General features: G+C 57.0%; 1 protein-coding gene across 2 annotated transcripts; it reads right to left on the bottom strand.

Moving 5' to 3' along the window:
• On the bottom strand, nt 1–26,984 carry STK11IP (serine/threonine kinase 11 interacting protein). Of its 2 annotated transcripts, XM_019554184.1 has the most exons (25): nt 26,806–26,980; nt 26,586–26,649; nt 25,439–25,641; nt 20,988–21,062; nt 20,653–20,748; nt 19,660–19,767; nt 19,392–19,463; nt 16,829–16,958; nt 16,518–16,621; nt 15,706–15,795; nt 14,551–14,592; nt 11,633–11,791; nt 11,263–11,344; nt 10,803–11,165; nt 10,411–10,601; nt 9,469–9,579; nt 8,697–8,892; nt 7,705–8,211; nt 6,578–6,693; nt 6,324–6,421; nt 5,980–6,158; nt 5,663–5,747; nt 4,853–4,941; nt 1,807–2,039; nt 1–766 (listed from the first exon to the last, which is right to left on the bottom strand). In XM_019554184.1, exons 2-25 carry the CDS (start codon nt 26,647–26,649, stop codon nt 626–628), a joined length of 3,534 nt encoding a protein of 1,177 aa, XP_019409729.1. In that variant the 5' UTR covers nt 26,806–26,980; the 3' UTR covers nt 1–625. The 2 variants fall into 2 exon arrangements, with proteins under 2 accessions (XP_019409729.1, XP_019409730.1); XM_019554185.1 differs by lacking the exons at nt 19,392–19,463; nt 19,660–19,767; nt 20,653–20,748; nt 20,988–21,062 and having other exon boundaries at nt 26,806–26,984.
• Nucleotides 26,985–27,102: the final 118 nt, after the last annotated feature.

Here is a 27,102-nt window from a genome sequence, read left to right as displayed (position 1 = left end):
GACAGCTCGATAAATAGAAGCTTTTATTACAATAGAAAACCATAAAACTCACATTTAAAATAAACAGCTCTTGTCCTGCCCAGCAGACCCTCACCCTCCCCGACATAGGCTGTGGGAGACCCTGAGCACAGGGCCTGGCCAGGACAGGGGACATGGCCCCACAAGCAGCGAGCCAGAGCCCTGTGCACAGCTGGGCTCATTGGGAGCCGAGGAGCAAAGCATGAAGCTACCAGGGGTTTCATCAGCAGGGAGAAGACGACAGTGCTGTGCCCACTGAATGGGCAGCAGGGGCCCAGCCTGGAGAGCACCAGACCCTGCCACTGCCTGGCCCCACCACATGCTTCCTGGCCCTATCTTCCCAGTTCCCACTGGCTCTGCCCCCATCGGGCAGGTAGGAAGTGACCGGGGTGGTCACGGCTGCCCTCAAGCAGGGCTGAGAAGCCGCCAGGCTGCAGTTCAGTGCTGCCCCCGTGGGGCTATGTCCACAGGCCCAGAGTAGATGGGACTGGAGGAAGCTGGTGCTGCCCATGGGGGGGAAGGCACAGGCGCCACCACCCACTAGAAGCAGGGGTGCAGAACAGCAGCCCTTGGTAGGGGTCACTGAGCCACCACATGCCCAACACGCTCACTCCAGCGCCTCGTGCACCACCTGCTGCAGCCTGATAGAGAACAGCTCCTCCCAGGGGCCACGGATCCACTCCACCAGCTTGGCCAGCAGCTCGGGGCACTCTGTGCGGAGGTGCCACGTGCTCTCCACCTTCAGCACCTGGAGGGTGAGGGAGTGGAAGAGGGTGGTCAGGACAGTTCAGTTCCACGGCTGCTGTGAAACCCATTACACCAGGTCTCACAGGTGGAGGAGGTCTGTCCACCCCGCTAGTCAGCTGGGGGAGCAGGCATCAACTGGTGACATCCACAACTCCATGCAAACCATCTCCTCTCACCCTGAGCCACATGGGGCCCAGTGCCAGGGCCCACACTCCCAGCCTGTGCACCAGAGAGGCCTAGGATGAGCCTGGGGACATGGATATGCCCAAGACAGTGGCTCAGAGCAGTGATTCTCACAACCAGGGAGTGAGAGGTGAAGGAGAAGAACAGGTAAGTGCAGGCTCAAGCTTATTCCTGCTTGGCTGATTCCGCACCTTACTCCAAGGAGGGGCTGAAACTGGCTGCTGCTCTACTCAGAACAGCTACAGAAGGGCCCATGAGATTGAGCCACTGGCTGGGGGAATGCTTGCCCCTGAGGGTGCCCTTAACAGAGCATCCCACAGCGGCACAAGGCTACAGGATGGAGCCCCGATGGCAGGAGGACTGCGCTGAAACAGGGCACCCTTAGGACATTGAATTTTGCCCAGGACAAGGCTTTTTCCCCTGGGATCCCATAGACTGACAAGCCCCTGGTCCCACTTCAGGTCCCTCCAGGCCCTGCCACATGTTCAGACGAAAACTGGACAGAAACCAGCCATGGAGCCGTTACATACATCAAGCACTAGCTCTAGCCGGCTGGCTCTTTTTACAGCTCAATCCTCAATTTTATGGTGTGGTAATTATTTTGCACATGTGACCAATCTAAATTTATTGCACAATTAACCGCTGAATTGCACAATGCACATAATGTAAAGCAGGCGCCTTGGAAGTGCTGAGATCGCGTTTTTTCCTGGGGGACAACAGGGCTAATTAGAATTGCCCTCCAAGTGGTGTGTGTAAACAATGCAACATCTGCTTTCAGCCCAAGACCCTGGGGCAGCAACCTGAGCCTGGATGGGGGTGGGGAAGGGGAGCCCTGGGGAAGGGGAGCCCCCTGCTTACCTCGTCGTAAAGCATCAGTTTGATGTTGCAGGGGGAAAAGCGGTAGGTGATGATGCTGCTGATGCTGCTGAGGGGCTGCTTCTCCTTCACCTGAACGCTGCTTTCCAGCTCCGGCTCCATCACCCCATCTGCTCCCCCTGACGGGGGCTGGCCCTGCTGCCACTGGTGACTCTCCTCCAGCAGAATGAGGGTGCTGCACGTACTCAGCAATGTCACCGGGAAGGCAGAGGCACCTGGCGAGGATGAGGAGGAGGAAGGAGGAGGGGTGTCACCGAGACAGACCAGGTGCTGGCCATGCAGGGACCCAGAGTCATCACACACCACTTCCACCACTCCCCAGCCCTGCAGTGGGCCCCGTGCCAGCTGCTGCACTCCTAAGAAGGGCCCCCCAGCACCTGGATGTTCACAGGACCTAGCCCCACTTCCCATATGGAGGGGTGGGGTGTGACATTTCTTCCCACCTGCCCTAGAACGCAAGGGGCAGGGCTCGGACGCCTCCACCCTGCTCCATCCTAGGAGAGAGCTCACTGGCACTGTGCACAAAGCCAACACCTTGGATTTGGTCACAGACTTTCCAAGAGGCTTCTGTCTACTTGGAGAGTCCAACACACAGACAATCTATCACTCGTGGTCACTCAATCCTTGCCATCTCAAAGCAGCGCTCTGCTCCACCTGGAACTTGTCTGGCTACAGCCTTGGCTCATGGAACTTCCTTGCCAATCAAACTGGGAGCAACTGGAAGGGGCTGCAAGCGCTGCACATTCTGACCGGGCCTTGGAAAATGGGGCATATAACCCAAAAGGCAACAAGGCGATGGAGGATGACACATGGGAAGGAAGAACCCAAGGCATAAAAGAGGGAGCAGCTGGCTTGGCTGTAGTGCCACATATGAGAACGGGGGTCACAGAGATCAGACACCCACTGCACAGGAGGCTGCTGCCAAACAGGGAAACTGGGAGCACCACTGGCAAGCGGCAGGGACAGCAATTACTGTGCTCTGCTCAGGCAAGGCCTCAGCTCGAGTCCTTCAGGGCAGTTACACGGGAGCAAGTGCAGAGGACAGCAATACCAATAAAACATTTCAGAAAAAACACAGCCCGAAGTGAGGCTCAGGGCACTGGATGTCTCAGATGATCCTTGAGCCATGGGGCTGGAGGTGACCTGCAGAGATCACGTCTAGTCCAACCCTTGCCCAAGGCAAGATCAGCCCTGTCCGACCCATCCTGTACAATCCATCATCTCAGCTCTGTGCAAGATGACCGCCACCCCTGACATCACACCTGGACTTCCCACAGGGAAGGCAGGGGAACTACAGCGGACAATGTCCAGCTTCTATAAAAGATTTCATAGACATTTGGGCTGGAAGGGACCCCGGAGGATCATCGAGTCCAGTCCTCTGCCCAGGGGCAGGAAGTAAGCTGGGATCATAGGATCCCAGCAAGATAAATATCCAAATGCGTTTTAAAGGCGTTCAAAGTGGGCGCGTGAACCACCTTTGATGGCGGGCTGTTCCAAACCTTGGGGGCTCAGACAGGGAAGAAGTTCTTACGTCCAGCCTGAAACGGTCACACTGGAGTTTGTGACCATTCGATCTTGTCATCCCTTGAGGCGCACTGGTGACCAGATGTTTTCCCCCAGATCCTGGTGGTCACCCTGATAAACTTGTAGGTGGCCATCAGATCACCCCTGAGCCTGTGCTTTTCCAGGCTGAAGAGCCTCATGGCTCTCAGCCTGTTGTCATAAGGTCTGTTTTCCTGGCCTCTGATCATGCGCGTAGCTCTTCTCTGGACTCTCTCAAGCTTCTCCACATCCTTTTTGAATTGTGGAGCCCAAAACTGGACGCAGCACTCCAGCTGCAGCCTCACCAAGGCCGAGTACAACAGGAGAATGACGTCCTGGGATCTGCTTGAGAAGCATCTATGGATGCAAGCCAGCGTTTTGCTCGCTTTACTAGCCGCAGCATCGCACTTGTGGTCAACCATGACTCCCAAGTCCCTTTCATCTGTAGTGCTAACTAGAATAGCACTACCAAGCCTATGTGCATGGTGCAGGTTTTTCCTCCCAAGGTGGAGAACCTTGTATTTTTCGGTGTTGAACACCATCAGGTTCTCGTTCACCCATTTCATGAGTCTGTCCAGATCCGCCTGGATCACCCTCCTGTCCTCAGGTGTGGATGTTTTATTCCAGAAGGTTGGTTGTTTATGCTCTTGACACCCCAGGCAGAAGCCATGCCTTGCTGCAGAGGAAGGCAAACCCCACCAGTCCGTATCAATCTGACCAGGAGGGAAAATTCCTTCCTGCGCGCAAACAGAGTATTGGGCTGAGCCTGAGTAGCTTTGCCATGTCTAGAAAACAGCCCACAAGGAATGCAAGTCTCCCAGTGTTTGGAGAAAAGACAGCGGCTGCTGGCTCTCCACAGCTGGAGGAAGCCTGATCTGCAGAGGGAGAGGGATGGCAAAGCTTTCCCCAGCAGTCAGGGGGCTGTGCTAGTGCTTCAGCCCTGGCAGGCTGCTATGCATCCACCTCCACGGGAAGTTTCAGAGCAGCTGAGACAAACATGGGCCAGGGACGGGCTGAAGACGCAGATTCTGCCCCAGGGCAGGGCTGGGCTGGGGTGGACAGGACAGTCTTGGAGAGGCCAGTCACAACCTGGTACTCTCACTCCCCGCTGAGGTCCCACAAGCACTGGTCCAGTCACCTTGGGCTTGGGACAGAACCAGCTCCCACATCTTTGTCAGGGCCTGGTCTTCTGCTTCACACCCACCTGGGGCTCTTCTCCTCCCCAGCTTACCAAAGCCTTGTAAGTAGTCATGGTAGAGAAGTAAGGCTGGAAGGGACCCCAAGAGATCATCTAGTCCAACTGGAGAATCAAACTTGCAACCTCAGTGTCATAAGCACCATGGTCCAAGCGAACTAAGCAGCACCCTGAGAACAGAGCCCCTGACCATGGGCCTCTCCTGAGGGGGCTGCAGCAGGTCCAGGAGAGTGATGAAGTGCTGCTACCCACCCAAGATCTGGCTGGCTGCGCCCCTGCAGAGCTCTGTACCTTGGATCAGGTAGGCCAGCAGGTAGAAGAAGCCCGGGGCTGTGCTGTCTGCAGCTGCTGAGTCCAGGGCCTTGCAGTCCAAAAAGGGCCTGGAAGAGATGGGGGCTCATCAGGCAGGGAAGCTGGCACCACTTGCTCACTGCCTCTACATCACGTCCTGATCGTTCCCAGCTCATCCCTCTCAGCCCCTGCTGGACATGGCAGCTGCACTCCCCAGCTCCACGCTCCCCCGTGCATACACACATGCCTTGGTCCACTGGTGTCCTCCCACTGGAGACTCAAAGCCTCCCTGTTCAGGGCTCCCTCCAGCCTTGTGCCTGCCCCGTCAGCTCCAGCTGCCGTCTCCTGCCTCGTGCTGTGCTCTCTACCCTGGTCTCAGTCAGTTCTGCAGAGCTGAGGAAGCCCAGGCCCCACACTGCTTGGCCATGGGCCCTTCCCTGTCCCAGAGCCATGCCAGCTCCAGACCTGACCAGAGACTGCTTTGGCCCAGGCCTCCTCACAGCTGGAGCACTCCCACCAGCAGCTGCACCTCCCTAGTGGTGAGGTGGGAGCCTGCATGCACTGGCTGCTCCGCACAGCAGCTGCTGGCAGAAGCCTGCCAGTGCAGTGAGGGAATCCACCTTCTGGGGCCCCTTTCCCCGACTGCAGCCTGGGGAGCATGTAGGGAGCTCACAGCAGGCCTGGAATGTGAAGCAGGCACATCAATGGTGCCGTGCTCATGGCAGCAGAGAGCAGAGCCTGGCTGCCATGGTTTGAGCATGCTGCAGTTCACCAGAGCCAGGCCAGGTGCCCCCCCCAGGCAGCTCTCACCACAGCCAATGCTGCGGGTTCATCTGGACCATGGGGATCTCCGTCACTCGGCTCCTGCTCTTGGCTGGCAGCTCTTGCATGAGGTCTAGAGGAGCAGAGAGGCAGAGTGAACCAGTGCTCTGGCCTCTGGCAGTAGCAGAGGGCCACAGAGAACCTGCTGCCTCACTCTCAGTCTGGCAGAGAATGGGGTCCCCACCCTTGCCCTGCAGCAGCCTTTTGCCAGGAGGGCAGACCTCCTGCCTGGAGCACCTAGGCTGTGCCCCATTCCCCTCCGCCCTGCTCCATTCCCCAGCTCCCCTCTGCCCCAAAGCTCTTACATGTCAGACACTGCAGGAACTGGTCGCAGCGGTGCTGGTTTCGGATCAGGAGGTTGTAGGATGCCTTTGGGCTCTCAAACTCCATGTGCAGGCTCTGGCGGCCCAGCCCCATCTCCAGGTAGCAGAGGTCAGAAAGGGCGTGGCAGTCGCTTTTTGTCAGCCAGTCTGAGGGCTGGCCCCTAGACACCAACAGTCCCTCACCGCTGCGGTCTCTTCCCTCCTCCACCATTCTCCCCCCACACCCCAGACTCCCACAGGAGCCTCTGTAGCACGGGCAGGGCCTTAAGCAGACTCAAAGACAGCAGGGAGACTCCCAGGATTCCCACCTACTGCCACAGCCTCACCTGATCTCCCCTGTAACTTCCAGCACATGAATCCTGAGATCCGAGGCCACCACAAGTGCAGGGAACTCCCCAGGCCGGCCAAACTTCACTATGGCCACCTGGACAGAGCGGCAAACAGCAGGTCACACCCACATCCCAGCCCCCTGGCCCCAGCTCTTCGCCAGCCCCTCGGGAAGATCTGCACACCCCTCCCACACCCGCAGACCAGACGGGAGCCTACAGGGCAGACAGCAGGACGGCGGGGATTGCATCACCTTGAGGAAGCACTGGAACTCTTCCACGTTTTCCTCAAAGATGTCCATGTCCAGGTAGAGTCTGAGGCGGTGGTCCACACTGTGCAGGTCCTGCGGGCTCAGCATGCCTGTCATCGCTGCAGAGGCAGAGGGTGGGTCAGTGGGGATGGGTCAGGGCTGTCCCAAGGTGGCCGAGGGCCTGGAACAGAATGGAGCAGTGCTGGGGCAGCGGGGAGGCCCCTCTCACCCACTCCCGCAGTAGACCCTGGGGACCTCCTGCCACAGCACCCACTCTGGGACTGCCTCCAAGGGGGAGGGCGCCAGCTGCAGGGACCTCCTCCCTCCCAAGCCACCTGCGCAACTGTCACTCACAGGGTAGCACCACTGCCCTTCGCCTTGAACAGAGCACAGGGAGAGATGCACAGGATGTGGGGCTGCAATGCCCAGGAGGGCTCCCGCACCGAAGGGCGCTAATTTTTTTTTTTTTTTTTAGCAGAGGGCATGTTTGTGGGCAAGTCCGGGGCTGGATTTTAGGTCTCCAGCTGCTCTGGGTATCTTAGAGCCATGGCAGAAGGGCTCTGGCACATGGCGTAGGAAGCCGGGGCTCACAATCTGGGGTCCCACGGGGGAGAGTGCTCGCTGTTCAGTCCATGCGGGGTAGCTGCTGATAGGCATCGAGGCAGCCGGTAACCCACTGCAGGAGCTCATTGCAGCAGCTCCTGTGCTGCTGGGCGCTGCCCTCATACCAGAGGGCAGGTGCTGCCACCCCCCACCGGAGAATGCTCCATGCCAGCCCAGATTGCTGGCCACTGCGCACAGGGCCAGCGAGTCCCTTGGGTGTCTGCTGACATCTCGTGCCAGGGGAAGAGACTCACATGCCTGGGATTCCCCCACTCTAGAGCAGCAGAGCCCTGGCCCTGCCATACAATGTGCCGGGGTTCAGAAGCAGGGCACAAAGCACTGGCAGCAGCTCTGAGTCCTGCGCTCCCCGGCCATGGCTGTGAACTACTGGCACTGTTCTCTGCCTGGCATGGAAGCCCCTTCTGCAATGATCCTTCCTGAAGTGCCACCCTCTCCCTAGAGACCACTGTGGACTGCAGCCTCCTCCCCCCAGCGCAAGCCCTGGCCCCTGCCGCTCCCAGACTCACGGGGACTGAGGTTCCAGGTCTCCTCGGACTCCGAGTTCAGGGACAGCTGGGAGGGGGTGGGCGCCCGGGAGGTGCCGTAGCGGTAGCTACCCATCAGGCTCCCCCCATTGGTGTCTGTCCGGCTGAGGGAGGAGTAGTGACTCTTCATGCCATGCTCCCTCCGGTTGAAGTCCCCCTCTGAGCTGCGGGAGCTGGAGTGCGCAGCACTGTCCTGGTCCCCACTGAGCTCCTGGGTCTTGCTGCTGGTGCTGGTGTCCATCTCCAAGCTGTCCTCCACGCCAATGTAGAACGCCTTGCCCTGGGCAACCTCTACCCTGGCCGGCTCCAAGTCCTCCTGCTGGGACCCTCCCTGCAGGCCAGGCCCTGACAGAGCCTCGCTCAGGCTGTCCTTGCCTGGGGCATAGTGGGGGGGCAGAGGCGTGCTGGAGACCGTCTCCAAAGGCAGGAGGACCACGTGGTCACTAGAGCAGTTGGGGCAGACCACTGGCTCACCAAGCCCGGCAGCATCTGCAGGAGAGGCTCCGTCAGAACTCAGGCTGGGCCAGCTGCAGACTTCCCCTTGCAAAGGGGTAGCAAAGAGCCCGAGGGCACCCCCTCCCAGGCCTGCCGCGATATCCAGCGCACCTCTGGGGCATGGAGACCCTGGCTCAAGTCCCGTCCTGTCTGGCTCTGGAGGAGTCTAGCTGGGAATCAGACAGCTGTGGCCAGGCTCACCCCCCACCCCAAACAGGGATTGCTGGGCTGGTCCCACTTCCATTGCTGGAACAAGACAGCTGTTTAGTTTAATGACACCCAGGGGAGCTATTTATTCTCTCAGCTGGGAGAAGCCCGCAGCCTGCCTCGCTCCACCTGGCAGCTTCTCCTGCATGAGCACCATCTAGCACAGGGCTGGGGGCCACCTCCTCTAGGGACACAGCCCACAGGCACCAGGAACCATCCAGGCCCAGAGCTGTTCAGGTCCTTGCAAGCTCGTCCCAGGCTTGGCCCTGTACCTTGATCCACCTGAGCTGGGGCCTCTCTGCCCTCGTAGTCTCTGCCCTCGATGGGACACGGGCCCTGCTGGTGAGGGGCCGAAGGCTGAGCAAACTCCTGCTGGCACTTCAGGCACTGGAGCTTTGTGCAACCTCTCTCCTGGCCCTGCTGTCTCAGGTTCTCCTCCAGGGCCGGGGACAGCACATCCAAGACACACTGCAGGCAGCAGTGTGGGAAGACAGAGCAGAGTCAGCGGGTGCCCCCGGCTCAGCCAGTGCTCCCAGTGCTCCCAGCTCAGCCAGGCTCAGACACTGCTTCCAAGCAAGGGCCCACCCAGCCTTGCACCCCAGGCACCTGGGGCAAAGCAAGAAGTGCCTCCCACCCTCCAGCTGCTCAGCTTGGTGTGTTGCAGGGATCCCTGTCTGGAGGAGAGCGGGAACCAGGCTGGGGCATAGGGCCTGCGTGAACCCAGGGGGCAGAGGACAGCTCGCTCCAGCCTTTACCTGAGGGTCTCCTCCCCTCAACCACCACTGACCCAGGAGTCCTGTCCCCCACCCCACCCTCACTCTGCACTTGGGCCCTGCCTCCTACAGATCCCCGATGTCCTGCCCCAGCTTCCACAGCACCTGCAGGACTGATGCTGGTGCTGCCCCCTGGGCTGTCAGGGGCAGCCCATAGGGCAGCACAGACATAAGTGCACTTGAGAGCACCAAGATGGCCAGGGCAGCCATGTGGCACTGGGGCCCTTCCAACCCCTCCCAGCACAGGTGCAGCCCCCTCTGCCCTCAGCACCTGCAGACACTGCTCTGGCGCATCATCCAACACCACGTATCGGCGCCTCTGCCGGTCCTTGCGGATATAGTTGAAATGCAGCGTAAGGACAGGGAACATGCGCTCCAGGTCCTGCCAGGAGAAGAGCATGGCTGTGGAATGGGCTCTGAGAGTCACAGGGCCCTGCCAGGAGATGCCAGCCAGTGCCTGTTTGATGCCCTGAGCTCTGGTACACTTGACTCAGACAGCCGGGACCTTTGGAGACTGGGCTACACAGGGCTTGAGCGGGGGCCAAAGGAGAATGGTTGGGCACTCTCCTGGCTGGAAGCAGTGAGTCGCCGCCCTCCATTTCCAGAGCACGGGAGGTGAGACTGATGCACTGCGAGGACGTTCGGAGCAGACTCTTGAGACTCCAGTGAGACCATCGGGTGCAGTCAGAAATTGAACTAGTTGTCAAAGGACAAGTGCTTGGCAGTCCTGAAGGGCCTGTGTCCTATGGGAGCCCGAGGCAAGTGGTAGCTGGCAGACAATGCTGTTAGTTGGCCAAGGCAGAGGCCATGTGCTAAGGGGAAAACTCTCTCGCTATGTTGGACCCACTGTCAGGGGAAGCTGGCAGAAACCATGTAGGGCAGGGGCTAACCTCAGTGCTATGCTGGGTCACAGCAGGGTCAGGGAAGAACCTACACAGCCCCCCGCCAGAGCCCATATAGCTCCAACTGCAGGAGGTCAGAGCAGCCCCACCACTCAGCAAAGCAGCTTCTGCCCCACAAGCAGACAGAAGTCTGGCAGCCACACATGGGGGCACTGCATGAGCTCATTGTGCTGCTGGGAGGTCTGTCATGCAGGCCCCGCAGCAGTACACAAGCTGGGACTGTGGGAGCCAGATTGCAGGACTCTCTCCAAGGCTCCTCCCTGGTGAGTGCCAGCAAAAACAAGCAGCTGCCACGTGGAGGGACAACTCACCATTCTTTGCCAGTTCATCTCGGAGGTCTCCATCTTCTGCAGGCTCCTCAACTCCAGCTTGTGGAGGACTCTGGCTGCCTTCAGCTCTACCTCAATCACATGCTGAGCCGTGACCCGCAGGAAGATCCAGTCGGGCTCTGGGTCCCCGTCACCTTCAATCTGGCTTACTAAAACTGGCTGGCAGAGGTCAACTGCCAGGCAAAAGGGTGGCAGGTGAGCTTCTGGACAGCCTTGGGGCATAGCTCCATGCCCCATGGGGGAGAGCAGGGGTGGGGATGAGGCGTGGAGAGCACGAAGCATTAAGCTCTTGTGCTGAGCTGCAACCCAGGGCCTGGCGAGGGACAGCCATACGCAGAGCAGCTGATGGGCTTCCCCAGAGAGCACCCAGTTACCTTCTGGCTTCTCCTCCTCTTCCTCCCTCAGCACGAGCTCATCTGCCTCCAGCTCCGCCTTCTGATCTCCTGGGGACTGCTCCAGCGGTAGCTCCAGTGCCTGTCCGGCACTGTCCAAGGGCAGCGAGGCATCCCTCAGTGACCCCAGGGGTGTCTCCGGCCCCTGGGCTGTACTCTCACTCAACGAGTCCGTGCCAGCCGGGCTGACGGGAACCTCTTCATTGGCAGAATGGCTGAGAGGGACGACAGGGTCCCCTTGGCTGCACTCCTCCAGGTGCCTTTTGTACTGCAGCCAGTCTGTGCCGAAGCGGTCCCGGAAGCTGTCCAGGCGCTCCAGCTGCTTCTGGTGTTGCATGACCAGGCCTGCACAGAGACATTTCCGAGAGACCAGAGTCAGTCACCATTGGCAAATCCTTATGCCTGCTGCTGGGTCAACAACAGGGGGTGAGGGGAGCCTCACCAGTGGAGAGGGGCAGCACTGGGCACTCATGCTCCGTGTCACTGGGCTCCGAGATGCTTGCCCTTCGCACTCGGCCCTTTCCCTGCAAGAGATTGGAGGCGGCTGAGTGGAGGAGCCATCAGGGAGACGGGAAACACAGAGATCCGAGTGGACAACGTCCCAGCCCTGCAGAGGCCAAAGCGCTCCAACCTATTCCTACAGAGACCCAAACCCCCATCCCCAGTACAGGTTTGGGCACTTAGCTCCCTGGATGTCTGAGGAAGCCACCAGCCCTGGGCATTGCCCGATACAGCCATCCTTGGTCTGGGCTCAGACCCTTTCCCCCACGTGTCAAAGGAAGCCGGAGTAGTCATCCTGGCAGACAGAGCACCTTGCTTCGCTTCCGAGGGAGCCTGGCCACATGGATCTCCCCTGGGGATGGGCTGTCACTGAGGTCTGCAGTGCAAGAGCTGCCTCGGGCACTGTGGTCCAGCAGGGTCTTCTCCGAGGCCGAGGACTGGGCTGAGAGCTGTCTGGACTTCGGGAGGTGCTGGAGCCAACAGAAGAGAACGGTGCAGGCTGAGCATGGCAGGGGGGACAGAGGGAACCCCCCACTAAGTCATGGAACTTGCCACCGCAGGACATGGGGCCACCAGAACCACTAGGCTCAGGAAAGGGATTAGGCCTGCGGTTCTCAACTGGGGGACACTGCACCCTGGGGTACTTTGAGGCCCTTTCAAGGGTGCTGCAGGGTGCCAGGCAAATGTCAGCACTGTCAGGTGTGCAGATAGGATTCTCAAGATAAACCTAGAGGTTGCCAGTAGGGATCCAGAGTGGTAGAAACATTGTGACCGGCTCTGGGCTTGCTAAGTTCTTTGCAACAGAGACTGCTATATTACCTAGTTTTTTTGTTTGTTTTTTTTACCACAAACAAGGGAAAGCCAGGAGCTGGCACGCTCCAAGGGGGACCTCTAGTCTCAGGAGAGATGCCCCAAATCCAGAAAGGTTGATAACCACTGGACCTGACAGATGTATGGAGGATGCATCCATCAGGAGCACAGACCTAGTCTCAGCCTCTTGACATCCCCATACCTCCAGCTGTGGTGACTGGGAAGGGCTTGATGCGATTCACAGATGTAGGGTTGCAAGGGACCTTGTAGATCTTTTAGTCTGACCCCCTGCCCTGGGCAGGAGACAAAACTGGGCTCAAATGACTGCAGCCAGGTAAACATTGAGCCTCCTCTTAAAGCCCCCCAGGGTAGGAGCCAGCACCATGTCCCTTGGAAGTTGGTTCCAGATCCTAGCCGCCCTGACCGTGAAGTCGTGCCTCCTGATGTCCAGCCTGAACCTACTCTCTAGCAACTTACGGCTGTTATTTCTTGTTACTCTGGGAGGCTCTTGGGGGAACAAGGTCTCTCCCAAACCCTGTTGGTCCCCCCTAGTAAGTTTATAGATGGTCACCAGGTCCCCCTTCAGCCTTCTCTTATGGAGGCTGAACAGGTTCAGGTCCCGTAGCCTCTCCTTGTAGGGCCTGCCCTGCTGTCCCCTGATCATGCGAGTGGCCTCCTCTGGACCCTCTCCATGCTGTCCACATCCCTCCTGAAGTGCGGCACCCAGAACTGGATGCAGTACTCCAGCTGCAGCCTGACCAGTGCTGCATAGAGGGGGAGGATCGCCTCCTTGGACCTGCTTGAGATGCGTCTGTGGATACAGGACAAGGTGCAGTTAGCCCTGCTTACTGTGATCGCATTGTCGGCCCATGTTCACCTTGGAGTCAATAATGACTCCAAGATCTCTTTCTGCCACTATGCTTTCGAGAAGAGAGTTCCCCAGCCTATAGGTGTGCTGCTGGTTCCTACTGCCCAAAGTGCAGCACCCTGCACTTGTCAGTATTGAATCCCATCCTATTTTCATTTGCTCATGACTGTAACCTGTCCAGGTCCTGCTGTAATCTGTCCTTCCCTTCTAGCGTGCCCACCTCACCCCAAATCTTGATGTCATCTGCAAATTTAAAACAGGCTGCTCTTCACCCCGTTGTCCAAGTCACTAATAAAGAAACTGAACAGTATGGGCCCAAGGACCAAGCCCTGGGGGACCCCACTGCCCACTTCCCTCCAGGTGGAAAAAGACTCATCCACCACTACTCTGAGCACGACCCCTCAGCCAATTTGCAATCCATCTGACTGTATAGGCATCAATGCCAGTCACCTAGCTTCTTATGAGAATGGGGTGGAAGACTGTGTCAAAGGCCTTGCTGAAGTCCAGAAAGACTATGTCCACTCCAACACCTGCGTCCAAGTATTTTGTGACCTGATCGTGGAAGGCCACCAGGTTGGTCTGACAGGACCTGACCCTAATGAAACCATGTTGGTTGCCCTTGAGCATCATCCCTGCTGCTGGGCCATCACAGATGTCCTCCTTGATAAAACTTCTCAAAGAGCTTCCCCAGGAGTGAAGCAAGACTAATAGGCCTAGTTACCCAGGTCCTCCCTCTTTCCTTTTTTAAAGATGGGGACCACATTGACCCTCTTCCAGTCGTCCAGCACCTGGCCAGAGCACCACAAGTGCTCATAAAGCCGTGCCAGGGGCCCCGTGATAACCCCTGCCAATCCCCTCAACACCTTGGGGTGGAGAGCATCAGGACCTGCTGATCTGAACACGTCCAGCCCCTCCATAAGTTCTCTAACCCAGTCCTCCCTGACCCTAGGCTTGGCAGAGTTTCTCCTGAGTGGATGCATCACTTCACGTATTTCTTACACTCTTCTTCCAAAGCATCTGCTACTTGTCACTGTCGGGCAGAAGCTTGGGCTGGAGGGACCCCTGCCCTGACCACAGTACGGCAGCTCTTGTGTGCTAAGTCAGAGGCTCTCTCCTTCCCACCCCAGCTTTTCTTTTCCCCAGGGCAGGAGGCAGGAACAGACCCCAGCCAGTCAGGTGGGACAGATCAATGCATGGCTTTGCTTCCTTTCCTTGACTTCACCCGTCTCCAGGGGGGTTGACATCTGCTTTGCTGTAAAACAGAGTCTGTGTTATACAGCTGTGAGAAGGAACAAGGTCCCCCAGGTCGGGCAGGGAATCTGGCTGTGCATTTCCTCACTTCCTGCTGCTCCTGGACAGGGCACCCTTCCCAGTGCTGACTGCCCCCAAGGACTGCCAGTCACCAGGAAGGACAGCACCAGCACAAGCTGCTTTTAGGAGATGAAGCAGCTGATGAGCAAACTCCAGAACAAAGGGCACCTGGGAGCGGAGCTACCCATCACCCCTCAAGTCTGGAAGCCAAAAAGCTGCAGTATGTGGTCCCGTACTCACCATTAGGTCTGCGGCAGACAGTGGCTCTCCATCCAGAAGGAACTGCAATTACAGAAACCCATCGTCAACCAGGCTGGATGCACAAGCTGCTGGCCCCACTACACCAGCTTTCCCCAGCAGGGCAGGATGCCGACCACACCAACACCCACATCAGACAGATCCCTGCCCTCGAGTCACAACTGTCAGGTCCCTGCCAAAGCCACCTAGAACCAGTCATTCCCAGACATCACAGCTAATAGCCCAAAGCTGGAAGGCAGTTCTATAATCCTGTCTGCCCTCCTGCTTGGCTGTAACACTTCCTGCAGTTCAATCAAGCTCCCTGAGGAAGAGACTCCCCACAGGGATTTACAAACACCAGTGGTGGAAACTCTACTGCAGCCTGTGGCCAGTTTCAGTGTCACACACTTGTGCGGTTTCCAGCCAGGATGCATCTAGCTTCACCTGCCAGCCACCAGATCTGGTTAGACCTGCATCTGCCAGACTAAAGATTGCTATCATCCATCTGTCTCCACATAAAATAGACTTAGCCTGACCCAGGCACCCCTCAGTCTTCTCTGCTCAGCAAAGTAGACACAGTGTTCCTCAAGTCTCATCACAAGTCAGGTTTTGCAGAGACAATGTTGGACTGTTCCCAAGCAAAATTAGCTCTTCAAGGAGCCAGCATTCCCCCCCCACCCCAACTGGGTAGGAGACTTTGGAGTAGAAGTGTAGGTGAGCTCATGAAAGCTGTGAAGTCACACAGGTCATTTTGAAAGGGACAGAGCCAAGCCAGGGGCAGCAAAAAACAGGCTGCAGGCAGTGCCTGCTGCAGGCCGAATCCTTCCAGTGTAGCCTCCTGGAAGACCCACATATGCCATTGCTAGGGCCCAGGCTCGGTACAGTACCCTGCTTCCAAACATGGCGGGAGCAGAACTTAAGGATCAGCAGACACCACTCCTGGCTCAACTGTGTGGTCCTGTTCCCCTGCTTATTCAGGGAATGTGTTAGAAACAGGAGACCAGAGTTCAATGCCCATGGCTCCAGCCCACATCCCTTGCTAAACAGGCCAGCCCAGTGCACTCCAGTTCCCAACCTGTTCTTCTCTCCTTGGCTGTCCTGGGCCCCGACAGAAAGACTCTACAGCCCACGCAGGAGGCATGTGGCTTCAGTACTCACGTTGGAGGAAGCTGCCCTAGGAGACAGGTGGACAATGGCTGCAGACCGGTGGTTCTGGTGGAACCACAACGGGTTTCCCTCCAAGTGCAGCTGAGAGAGAGAGTGCCATCAGTCATCCGCATTGCAGACTGCCCCAAGCCTGTCCTAACCCACACCCAGTTCCTGCCCCAGGGCACTAGGAGCTACAGATGAGCTGCTGCTTCCAGCTGGTGATGCAGTGAGGCTAGCCCAGAACTGCTGCTTCCTGTTGTCCCTCCAATGTGGACAGTGGTAGACAGGAGTCGCAGAAAAACTCCCATTTTCATTCCCGACTCCACAGGCATAGTCTCAAGAGTGGCAGCTCCCTGCTGATGCCCACAAGAGGAGCTCTTTGCTTGCTTTCACGTGCAGTGCAACTGGTTCACAGCCCTTGGCGCTGCCATGGGCAAACACGGCACAGACTGCACGCAGCGGTGGGGAGTCCATACCCATGCGTGTGTCACCAGAGGGGACTTAGGCCTGGTCACACACACCCGTGCACGCCCAGGGAACTGCAGGAGAGCACAGACACAGCCTAGGGCTACTCGACTTGGGCAGGGACAGACAAGGCAGCTGGGAGAGGGGGCCAGGCAGGTTGCAGGAAAAGAACCTTTACTTGAATAGGGGGCAGGACTCTTGGAGAAAAACTGGATGCCTGACAGCCTCCATAACATCCCTAGAGCTTCCCCCCCTCAGAGACTGGAGTCTGAATTTAGCCCAGATCTCCCCCGCTTACTGGAAGGCTACTCTGCCCCCAAGACCAAGGCACCCCCCTCTGCAGGCCCCGCACTCACTCTTCTCAGGCCATGCAGCGTGGACAGTGGTGCCAACAGGGCATGTTCCAGCAACAGGTTGTAGGCCACGTCCAGGTGCCGCAGGTTCACCAGTTGCTCCGCCCCTGCAGAGACCAGAGAGGATCAAACCCGGCAAGTCATTGTTAGAGCCCTTCCTTCTGCCTCCCTACAGGCTATGCTGGTCAGGTGCCCAACAAGATCTGGGCAGCGATGGGTCCCAGCTCTCCTGTGGATGGGAAGGGCGGAAGAAGCAGATTCAGGCTCTCCCTGTGCCTGGGCCGGCACCGTGTTCCTTCCTTTCCTGGGCTCACCATGAAGACTGTCCAACTCGTTGCTGCGCAGGATCAGAGTCACCAGCTTGGTCCGGCAGAACAGCCCAAGGCTTGGCACCTTGGACAGGAAATTGTAGGCCAGGTTCAAGTACTCCAGCTCTGTGAGGGTCTGTTTAAAGAAAGAGAGGTTTAAAGAAACAGAGGTCCCACAATCAACACGGTTACTTGCCGGCTTTCATGTGGCCAGGTCCCCATGCTGGAGCATTCCCCGAGTCACTGGGGCTCCTACAGCAGCTTTTGTCAGAGGTTCCTCATGCACTTCACAGCAACCTGTGCCAGGTCTGTGCCCAGTGTCACAGCTACACACGCACCCCCATATTCAAGTGCACACACTTGGGGCCCAGGGTCTTAAACCACAGTTAAGTCCAAAACAAAGCAAGGCAGCAAATGCGCAAAAGGTAAAGGAAGTAATTTAATAACAGATTTGGGCTTAGAAGGGCTGAACTGCTTTCAAGACAAGAGAGGGGGAAGAGAGGCAGCAGAGCATCTGGCCAAGAACATTTCTGCCCCTAAGACTCCAGTGAAGCAGGAAAACGCGCAGCGCTGCAATCTCCACCCCTGGGAATTTTCAAGGGCAGGTTGGACAGCTGGACACGTGCTGGGGTGGTTTAGTCAGGGACAATCCTGTCTGGAGCAGGGGGTTGGACTAGCTGTGACCTTGGGAGGGTCCTGACAGCTCAACTTATAATCCTGTGATTTCCCAGTGGGCTGAGGCTGGGGGACTGCCCCAGGTCATAAGGGAGCCTGGCAGAGCAGGAGCTGCACTCTGCTTCACGTCCCCATCCAGCACGTTGTGCCACCCTTCCTCACAACCACGCAGCCGTCCACGACTCTCTGGATACGTGCCCCCTGGGACCAAGACAAGCGGTACTCCAGCTCAGCTCCACTCACTGCCTGAGCGCTTTTCCAGAAAGCCGCATGGCCCCATCTGGGTGAAGGTTAGGAGCTCTCTGCACTGACTACAAAGTTCTCGTTGGCACTGATGTAGTGGGACTGAAAAGCCACACAGAGGTCAGAGTCTGTCTCCCCGCTACTGTAGGCGGCTGCAGCACAGGCTGCCCCAGTGCACGCTTCATAAACAAAACCCACAGCTAGCGAGATGGCTGGCCTCAGCTGCTCCTGCTGGAAAGCTGCTCAGAGCCTCGCTCTATAGGAGCAGTCAGGTTACCAGTGACTCTTCAGTGATGCTGCCCTCATTAGTCATTAATATTTCGGAGTCCACATCTCACGCAGACTGAATCCCAGGCTCTACTGTTTTAGGCAGGCCCATTTCTACAGAGGGCAGTGGGGCCAGGTCACAGCATCAACTCACCATGACCCACACACAGCAGCTTGCGGTCTTCCACATCCTGCATGGCAGGGGTGGATGGGGGTGGGGGGGAATGCTGCAGTCACTCCCCCAGTTTGATTCCTGGAGTCAACTGACTTCAGGGCTCATTGTAATTCCTTCCATACCCCTTCTTCCACAGATATTAATGCCCCCCCCTCCTTTTCAGTGGTCTTCATGTTCCATTAAATCAACCATACTTTCTTCTGTCTTCCACCTGTCTGTTCCCTGCTTCTCTCAAAGTAGCTCCTATTTCACAGCCCTGCCACTTTTCCGCTCTAGCTAAAAACATGAATTCATGGAAATGCTGAACTCTGGTAAACGTTCATTCAGGTACGGAAATAAACTTCCAGTGAAGCACTGCATACTCTGTCAAGAAAGCTTGTTTTATGAATCTGGAGACAAGACTGAATTAACATTTTAATTCTAATGACTACAGAAGCTACAAAACAACATCTTTTGATTATTTTTTAGTTAGTTTGTTGCATTCTTTACATAATGGACAACATAGCAAATACTGCATGTTCCAACAGAGTTACTCATTTTTGGTTTGATCTTAAGCCAAGTAACTCAGCCCAAGGCCCCCCCCGTACAACTAAAGAATCTAGTTTCTTTCCAACTGAAGAACACTCTGTTGGGTTACAAGTGACGATGCATCCCACCACCTGCACCCCACCCCTTCACGTCTGCCTACGCTGCAGAGATACCCTTACAGTAGCAAGGTCACAGCCACATGGAGAGCTCGGCTGCTGGTACAGGAGAGGGTGCATAGGTAACACTGGCTTCATTGGTTTTGAGGGGGTGAGGGCACTACCCCCAGGCAGCACCATTTCAAGGTACAAGTTAAAGCAACGCACGGGAGACCGTTCATCGACACCCTGTCTGATGTGCCTGGGGCAGCACTGCACACATGTGAAGTACTGACTAAGGCTGGTCTTGTCTCTTGTCCAGTGGTGCTGGGGAAAGGAGCTGGGAACGCCTTCCCTCAGCCACAAGCCACAACTGGAATAACAGCCACTCCATGATGTGGTCTCCCACGTCACCTGCCTCCTCCTGCCAGAACATGCAAGAAGCCTATTGCCCTGCCAGGAGGAGCAGACAAAACGGAAAGAGCTTGGGGAGGGCAGTGGGGGCAGCAACAACAATAGCACGGCAGGTGCAAATCCAAGCAAACCCCCAAGGCACAATGCAGGGCTGGGAAAGGCTGAGACTCACCATTAGATAGTGCTTGCAGTCCTGAATTCTGTTGTGACTCAAATCCAACACTTTCAGGGCGTTCAGTAATTGCTAAAGGAGAGAGGGCAACGGCTGTTGTGACACCTATTCAGACCCCATGGAAAGCAACTGTCTCTGCTGTGGAACAGAAACTGCACCTCATTTGGCAGCACTAGGCTGAGCAGCATGCACACGTCCCACACCCTCCTAGTTGGGTCCCCCTGCACACCCGGTGCAATCCCAGACCCAGGGACAGGGGCCTGCTCACCAGCGAGTCGTCCAGAGCGGTGATGAAGTTGTAGCTGAAGTTGACCGACTGCAACTCCAGCCAGGGGAGGGCTGAGCTCAGATCCCCACCACATGCTGAGATGATCTCCTAAGGAGGTAAGGATGAGGAGAGATCAAGGACCAGCTGTCAGAAGGAGAGAGACCAGTCCCAGAGAACAGGTGGCTCCATGCAAAGCTACCCTGCTGCTTCTCAGAGCCACACCTACCAGCTAGCCACCCATAGCTCCTCTGGGAGTAGCAGAACCCTACATGCATATTTCAAGAGAGTATCTCAGGGCAGGGCATGGGCCCAGGTGACTGCAGCTATCCTTCTCCAGAGGCCTTACCTGAAGGCACTGGACTGCAGGTGCAAATTGATTAATGGAGCTATTTAGCAGCTGTTTCAGATCAGCCTCTGCAAGAGCCCGCCCGGTCCCAGTCACACAATCCGCACTCCAGCCGCTCAGACTAGGGTTGTGACTGCAGCACTGCTGCAAGGTCAACACTGCCTGACAGCAGAGCCCCAGGATGGCAGCAGGGCCTATGCCTCGCTCTTCTTCCTGGCAAGGGTTAGTCTTGCAACCACCACTGGGAAGGAAGCTGGCTGGGACCCCACAGACCCAGGGGCAAGGTGTCACTTGTAGGCAGCTGCAGCCCAAACACTTCAGCTGCAGGCCAGGCCACATGAAGGCCATGCTCAGGCAGAGACCTGAGTGAGGAAACCTTGGCCCAGCAAGGCAGCAGAAGCCTTCATCGCAGTGCTGCTTGAATGGCCAGAGACTGAAGTGCCTGCAACGGTGGGCAAGGAAACATACCCCCGCCACCCACAAGACTGCAGGCATCAGCATCTTACGAGTGCTGCCTGTCCCGGCTGCACTCGGAGCCAGCTCCCTGGGCAGGGCAGAGGGACGGAAAGAGCTTTACAGAAGGTTGACAGACAAGGCAGTTCCATCAATCCCCCCCACACCAAGCCCAAGGCCAGAGCCCCACTCACCTCCAGGGTGCTGATGCATTTGCAGCAAGTTAACGATTCCAGCTGGGAGTAGACAAATCGCAGCCCCCGGAGGCAGTGCAGAGGGACAGACTTCAGCTGCAGCGATGCCGAGACATAATGCAGCGAGAAACTGTCACAGCCAGCAGACTGGCTGGTCCAGCCCAGGCCCAGACACGGCCACGCTAGAGCTGCCCACCTCCTAGCTGCAGCTGACAGCCCCCCACCCCTCACTCTACACCCAGTGCTGTGGGAGCCAGACTCTGAACAGCCAGGATATTGTCCAGCCACCAGGTGACTTGTCTCAGAGATCTACACAGGGCACCCTGTGCACTCACCTCCAGGCGTCGGAGAGACTTGAAGGGAAAGATCTTCACCACTGCCTGGGGCACGGAGCCTGGGGTGTGAATGAGCTGGAGGAAGCAAACCAGGACAGTCATTCCAACCCTCAGGAAACACAAGCTGCAGCACCGACACTGCCTCTCCCTGGCACTGCAGCTCCACCCTGCTCCTCTCAGCCCCGTATCTCACCAACCTCCCTCTGGCTTCAGTGCTCAGAGGGATGCTTTTGCCTCACCTCCAGACTTGCTGCCTCAGGCATGGTAGGGAAGAACAGCCCTGGCATCATTGTGGCTGCTACAAATGGCGGCCCAAACTATTCATGGATAAACCCAGTCTAATCCAGTCCAGCCACCACAGGTAACCGGATGCAGTATTGGAGACCAAGGCCTTGTCCTCCCCACATGACTGTACCAGTGTCAGCACAGGGGGGAATTCAGCTGGATTAACTGCCCCTCACCCTCTTGATCAGCCTTTCCATCCAGCTGCCCTAGAGCAATGCCAGACACATGGCCCCTGCACTAGGTCCCAAGCCTGCACTACAGCTCCCAGCAGTGCCAGCATCTGCTCAGCTGAGCAGTGGGAGGTGGTACATGCACCTCTCAGTGCAGCACAGGGCAAAGAAAGCCACAAGCTACAACCACGTGAGGCAGACTGAGCCATTCAAGGTATTGCATTCATGTCAGCAGCATGCTAGTCATCCCAGACTGAGGACTTGGGAGCAGGGGCCAGAGGCCAGGGCTCACACTGCATTTACACAGCCACGGCACTGCCCTGGTGACGTGCAACCAAAGGAAAGTCATAGGATGTTTGCTGTGCTGCAGGAAGCTGACATCCAGAGCTTCATCCGCACTGCAAAACTTCACCGACAGAATCGCAGAGCCATGGGACTGGAAGGGACCTTGAGCCCAGACAAACACAGTATCCAACCTCTTAGCATAACCAGAGTCACCTGACAACACCAGACATCATACCCGACCCTGCCACAGGTAGACCAGGGGGGCCATGGAAGCCAACAGCCTGCTGCTGCCAGGGGTGTTAATACACCACTTGAAAGATCCCAGGCAGAGGCCATGCCACCTGCTACAGAGGATGGCAACCCCCACCACCTCCACCTCTCAAATTTATACCAATCCGACAAGAGGAAAAATTCCTTCCAGACTCCAGATCTGGTGTCAGCATGACCCTCAGAGGGGCAGGACCCTCCAGCCAGGACCCTCTGGGGTTAGGGCCCAGCGAGCACTGGCACACCAGATCTCAGAACTCCATTGCACCCATGCCCAAATTTCCTCTGCACTGCAGGGCTCCTTCTGCCGGCAGTGACTGCCTCTCTGCTGAACAGTGAGGCTTCTGCTAATGGAGGATGCGTGGAGATGCTCGTGCATATTCTGCTGGCTGCCGCGGCCCCAGAGCATACGCCATGACCTGGCAGCACACGGACATATGTGATCTCATGGTGGCAGCTGCAGGTCACTGCAAGAGCATCTGGCAGCAGTGGTGGGTGATGGCTGGCACAGCTCTGGCCTCCTCAACCTGACAGCTCTCTCCACCACAGCTGCCACTGCAAAAGCCCAACAGGAGCTGGTCGCAGAACAGCTTCTGTCCAAATAGATACAGCAAGCCTCCCTGCTGTGGCCCTGCTGCATAATGCAAATGCTAACAAGACACTTGACTGGCACTGACCTGAAGCACTTCCCTTGATCCCATGCTGTTAATCCAAGCCTGTCCCCCTCGCCTTGCTGCTGACCCAGCCCTCTGCCCTTTCACTTGTGCCATCACCTGCAAACTAGTCCGTCTATTGGATCTCAACTAGTCTGTCCCAGGGATCTCAAGAACATGACCATCACAACAATCTACAAAAAGGGGGACAAATCTAACTGTGTGAACTACAGGAGGATTTCCCTCCCATCCATTGCAGGCAAGATCCTGGCCCGCATCCTCCTGAACCGCCTTTGTCCCATCACCAAGGAGATCTTTCCAGAAACCCAGTGCAGCTTCTGACCATCCCGGGGCACTGAAGACATGGTTTTCATTGCCAAGCAGATCTAAGAAAAATGTCGGAATCAAAAAAAAAAAATCAAGAACTGTTCCTTGTCTTCATTGACCTGACCAAGGCATTGGATTCCTTAAATTGTGAAGCTCTGTGGACCATCTTTCAACACCTTGCCTGCCCACTGAAGTTTGTCACTATGCTGAGGCTCCTGCATGATATGACCACCACTGTCTTGAGTGAAAGATCTGAAACTGATGTCTTCCATGCCCATATCAGGGTCAAACAGGGTTGCATGATCGCCCCCACCCACCCTGTTCACCATCTACCTGACCATCATCATTCATCTCATCTGAAATTATCTACCATCTGGCATCAGTATCCAGTATCAACTGGATGGAAAGCTTTTCGATCTTGGACACTTCTGGACAAAAATGAAACTCAAAGACATCCACGACCTTCAGCTTGCAGATGATTGCTATGTGATTGCTCACTCTGCACAGGATGTACAAGCGACCTTAGATCTCTTCAATGCTTTGTATACGAGACTTGGCCTGTTCTTGAATATCGCCAAGAAGAAGGTTCTCCACCAACCCTCCCCAGGCCAGCTAACTATCCCCTGCGCTATCTATGTAGACAGGGAGGCTCTGGAGTACGCAGAGCACTCTCCATATCTCGGCAACCACCTCTGTCAACAGGTTACCAGCGATGAAGAAGTCCAGCACTGGGTCAGCTGCACTAGTGATGTCTTCCAGGAGCCCCAGCAGTTGCCTGGTCTCTGATTGGAGGAGCTGGACGCAGAGCTGGGAACCTCTCAGGTCGCTGCTCAGATCCTTGCTGGAGCTGGGGAACCTCTCCTGCTGGCTGCAACCTCTCCTCGGGGATCCTGGAACCCAGCGGGAGCCTCTCCTGCCAGCCGCACACCGCGCTGCTGAGGGTCCCACTGCTGCCTGCAGGTCCCATGCCTTCAGGTGCTTCTGGGGCAACTGCTCCCGCCCCGCTGACCCAGCTCTTTGAAGCTCCTTCTTTGTGGTTCTTCACTGGTCTCCCCGAGTCAGCTGCGCTGCCCCTTTCATCCCCTTCCAGGTGACCCAAGGGGCCAACCAGGGGACACGGAGGGCGAGTCTCTGGGGCCTGATTGGTAAGGAAAGGGAATCCCAAGTCCTCCAATCATCTTTTGCGCTTTCAAAACCCCTGGGCCAGGTCACTGCCAACTAGCCCATCACAAACGTAAATCCAGAACCAGGCTCCTCAGTCACCTGAGGACCCATCAAGCCTGATGGACATCATCCTTGACTCCGAGACTGCCGCCACCGCTGAGTCTGTTAGCTGGTTTCACAAAACAGATCAGTTACTGCCCTGTCACAGGAGTGCTGCCCTTCCAGTACTTGGTCCTGCTGATATAACAAATGGCTCCAACACCAGCACAGACTGCAGAACATTTTCTGATCAACTCATTTCCCTGCCCTCCTGACAGTGCCCCGGCCCCTCTAATCTGGGCATCCCACAGATTTACCATCTCAGGAGCTCACTACCACCAGATCCTTCCTTCCTCCAAGGGTGCAGAGACTTCCAAGCTAATTAACATCCCATTCCCACCCCTTTTCCCCCTATGAGCATCTTGGAGAAGAGGTAAAGTGCTGTAGTGCAGCACAACCTGCAGCCCTTAGTGCTCTCTCCCAATGCCCATCTCTGTGAACATCCTCCCTCTGGGGCTACAGCTGTTCCACGACAATTAACAAGGCCCATGTCCAAGATGCCTCCACAGCCTCCTTTCATCCCCTCACTGCTATCACCCCCCAGCAGGAGCCTTGTATGTTTGGTGTCAAAGGTGCTTGAAACTCCCCTGGCTCCCCCTCCACTCCAGCCTGTCTGTCTGTTTCAGCCTAGAATTACAGTGCCCTGCTCCAGGGCGTCTGACAGCTCCTCCAGGAAGACACCTACAGCAGCCACTGTGTGGCCAGGCTCACACACACCTGAGGAAGCAGGAGCAGCTCCTCCAGTGGGGTGTGGATGCAATCTCTAGGGAGGTGGGCAGACAATAGGAAGCTGAGTCCTTTCAGGCTTATGCAAAAATCAGCCTCACCCACACCCATGGGCCAGGGATGGAAGGCTCTCATTCTAGGATTTAACCTTGAGGTCTTCCCCAAGGACTGGCATTCAGAAAACTCCGAGGTATTGGTTTTAGCTTTGCAAAGCCTCCTACAATACCATTTTAATGACAGAACAGAAGCCACAGCAATGCCCCGAAGGTCCACTTGGCCCCTCAGCAAGGAAGAGCCAAGTAGCTGAGTGACACACACATGACACAGGACTCACCATCATGCTCAGATGAGGCTATGCCAGGGTGGCACTAGTCTCCATACAAACAAGCAACCCTATGAGCCACCAGACTCCCACTCCTCCCATTCAAGAAAAAAAAAAAAAAAGAAGCCACAAGGCCCCCTTTTTGGTACAGACCTTTAAGGAAAGCGTCTTCTGCAAGACGTCAAAGAGGAACTGGGCCTGGAGGATGGCAGATGTGTCAGCAGGGTGTGAGGGAAGTGCAACGAAGCCGTGGTTCTGGTTCCGGGACACAAGATGCTGCTCAAAGACATGAGTCAGGTGCTGAAGAGTAGAGGTGAACAAGGTCAAAGTGCTCGTGCCATCTAAAACGAGGTCTCCTGTGAACGAGATCCAACCATTACCTACCTCCCCACAGTGACTGCAGTCCCATCCATAACCAACCTTACGGCCCCCTGCCTCGCGAGGGCACTTTAGAGATCCTCTAATACCAGGCTAGTATCTGGCTGATGGAGTGGCATATGGCATCGCAGCATTAGCTTGCTTGCCTGTATACACACATGGGCGCGCACGCACATGTGCTAGATACTGAAGTCATAAAGCAACACTCAACCCAAGTAATTGTGACGCTTCAAGGTGCAAGAACAAGGGCTGAGAACACATTAACTCTGCTGCGAGGCTCATTCCACGAGCGGAGCAGGGGCATTATAACATAGACCCAGTCTGCTACCATACAGTTAAACAACAAAGCAACTGGGAACAATGTGCCGAGGCAGTCAAGTCAGTTGTCTCATCTCTCCAAAACAGGTGTCAAAGCCTGTCTGGGATGCAGCCCCCTCAAAGAGCTTCCCTCCCCTTTACATTTTAGGACAACATCCAGGGAGTTCCTGCCCCATTGGTCCCTTTCCCCACCCAGTCACGGGGGACAGAGGAGCTCTTCAGAGAAACACAAACGTGACCGGTGCCAAGTGCGCCGCACTACGCAGGTGGACAACAGTCTCTTTGCTCAGCTCCCAGGTTACATCGGACACTGGCAACACCCTTCAGGCCGTGCCCACACCCGAGGGGCACCGGATACCGGAGAATTAAGCCAGCAACTACCCTCCTTGAGGGTGGACGCAGCGACGGCGGCAGGGCCGGCTCGGGGAGCAGCCCGGACGCCCCGCCCGCAGCAGCACGAGGCCTTTGCGCAGAGCTGCACCTTCCCTGGGGCTTGAATCAAGTCGGCCGCGGGGAACCCGTGAGCACTGCTCGGCCGGAGCAGCAGCAATCCCGCCGCGGGGCTCCGGGAACCCCCGCCCCCGGGCAGGGCGGCCGCACTCACCGCTGTCCTGCAGCAGCCGGGCCAGGCTCCGCACCAGCGTCTCCCGCGGGGCCGCCGACGCCATCTGCAGCGGCGGGAGAAGCGGGGCGTCAGCGTCGGAGCCGCCCCGTGACCCCCGCGCCGCTGTCCTGGGCCGAGCCTCACGGTACCGGGCCCGGGGGGAGGGGCGGTGAGCAGGGGCCCCTCGGCCTTCGCGGAGCCAAGGACCAGCCCCACTCACTTCCGCGGTACCATAGAGCTCCCAGCCGCCGGCAGAGCGGCGGCCCTACTTCCGTGGCACCATAGAACTCCCAACCGCCGGCAGAGCGGCGCCTTTTTACTTCCGCGTTGCCATAGAGTTTCCAAGCACCAGCAGAGCGCCACCTTTTTACTTCCGCGTTGCCATAGAGTCCCCGAACAGCGGCAGAGCGGCACCGTCCACTCCCGCGTTGCCATAGAAGCCGGGGTACCGGGAGGGCAGCCCCGCCCACTCCCGTGTTACCATGGAGTTCTCCCCCGGCCCGGCCCCGCCCCTGGG

The sequence above is a fragment of the Crocodylus porosus genome, unplaced genomic scaffold (genome assembly GCF_001723895.1).
Source record: "Crocodylus porosus isolate Cpor-Errol unplaced genomic scaffold, CroPor_comp1, whole genome shotgun sequence".
In the NCBI taxonomy this organism is placed as follows: domain Eukaryota; kingdom Metazoa; phylum Chordata; order Crocodylia; family Crocodylidae; genus Crocodylus; species Crocodylus porosus.
This window is presented reverse-complemented; position numbering and strand designations above follow the sequence as displayed.

Bases quoted from the DNA above. Each gene is read 5' to 3' on its own strand.
- STK11IP (XM_019554184.1), bottom strand. From the start codon at position 26,649: ATGGCGTCGGCGGCCCCGCGGGAGACGCTGGTGCGGAGCCTGGCCCGG. The intron at 14,593-15,705 runs GTGAGTACTGAA...CTGTAATTGCAG, and splicing joins CTAGGGCAGCTTCCTCCAAC to TTCCTTCTGGATGGAGAGCC. The intron at 6,422-6,577 runs GTGATGCAATCC...CGCTCTGTCCAG, and splicing joins AGTTCCAGTGCTTCCTCAAG to GTGGCCATAGTGAAGTTTGG.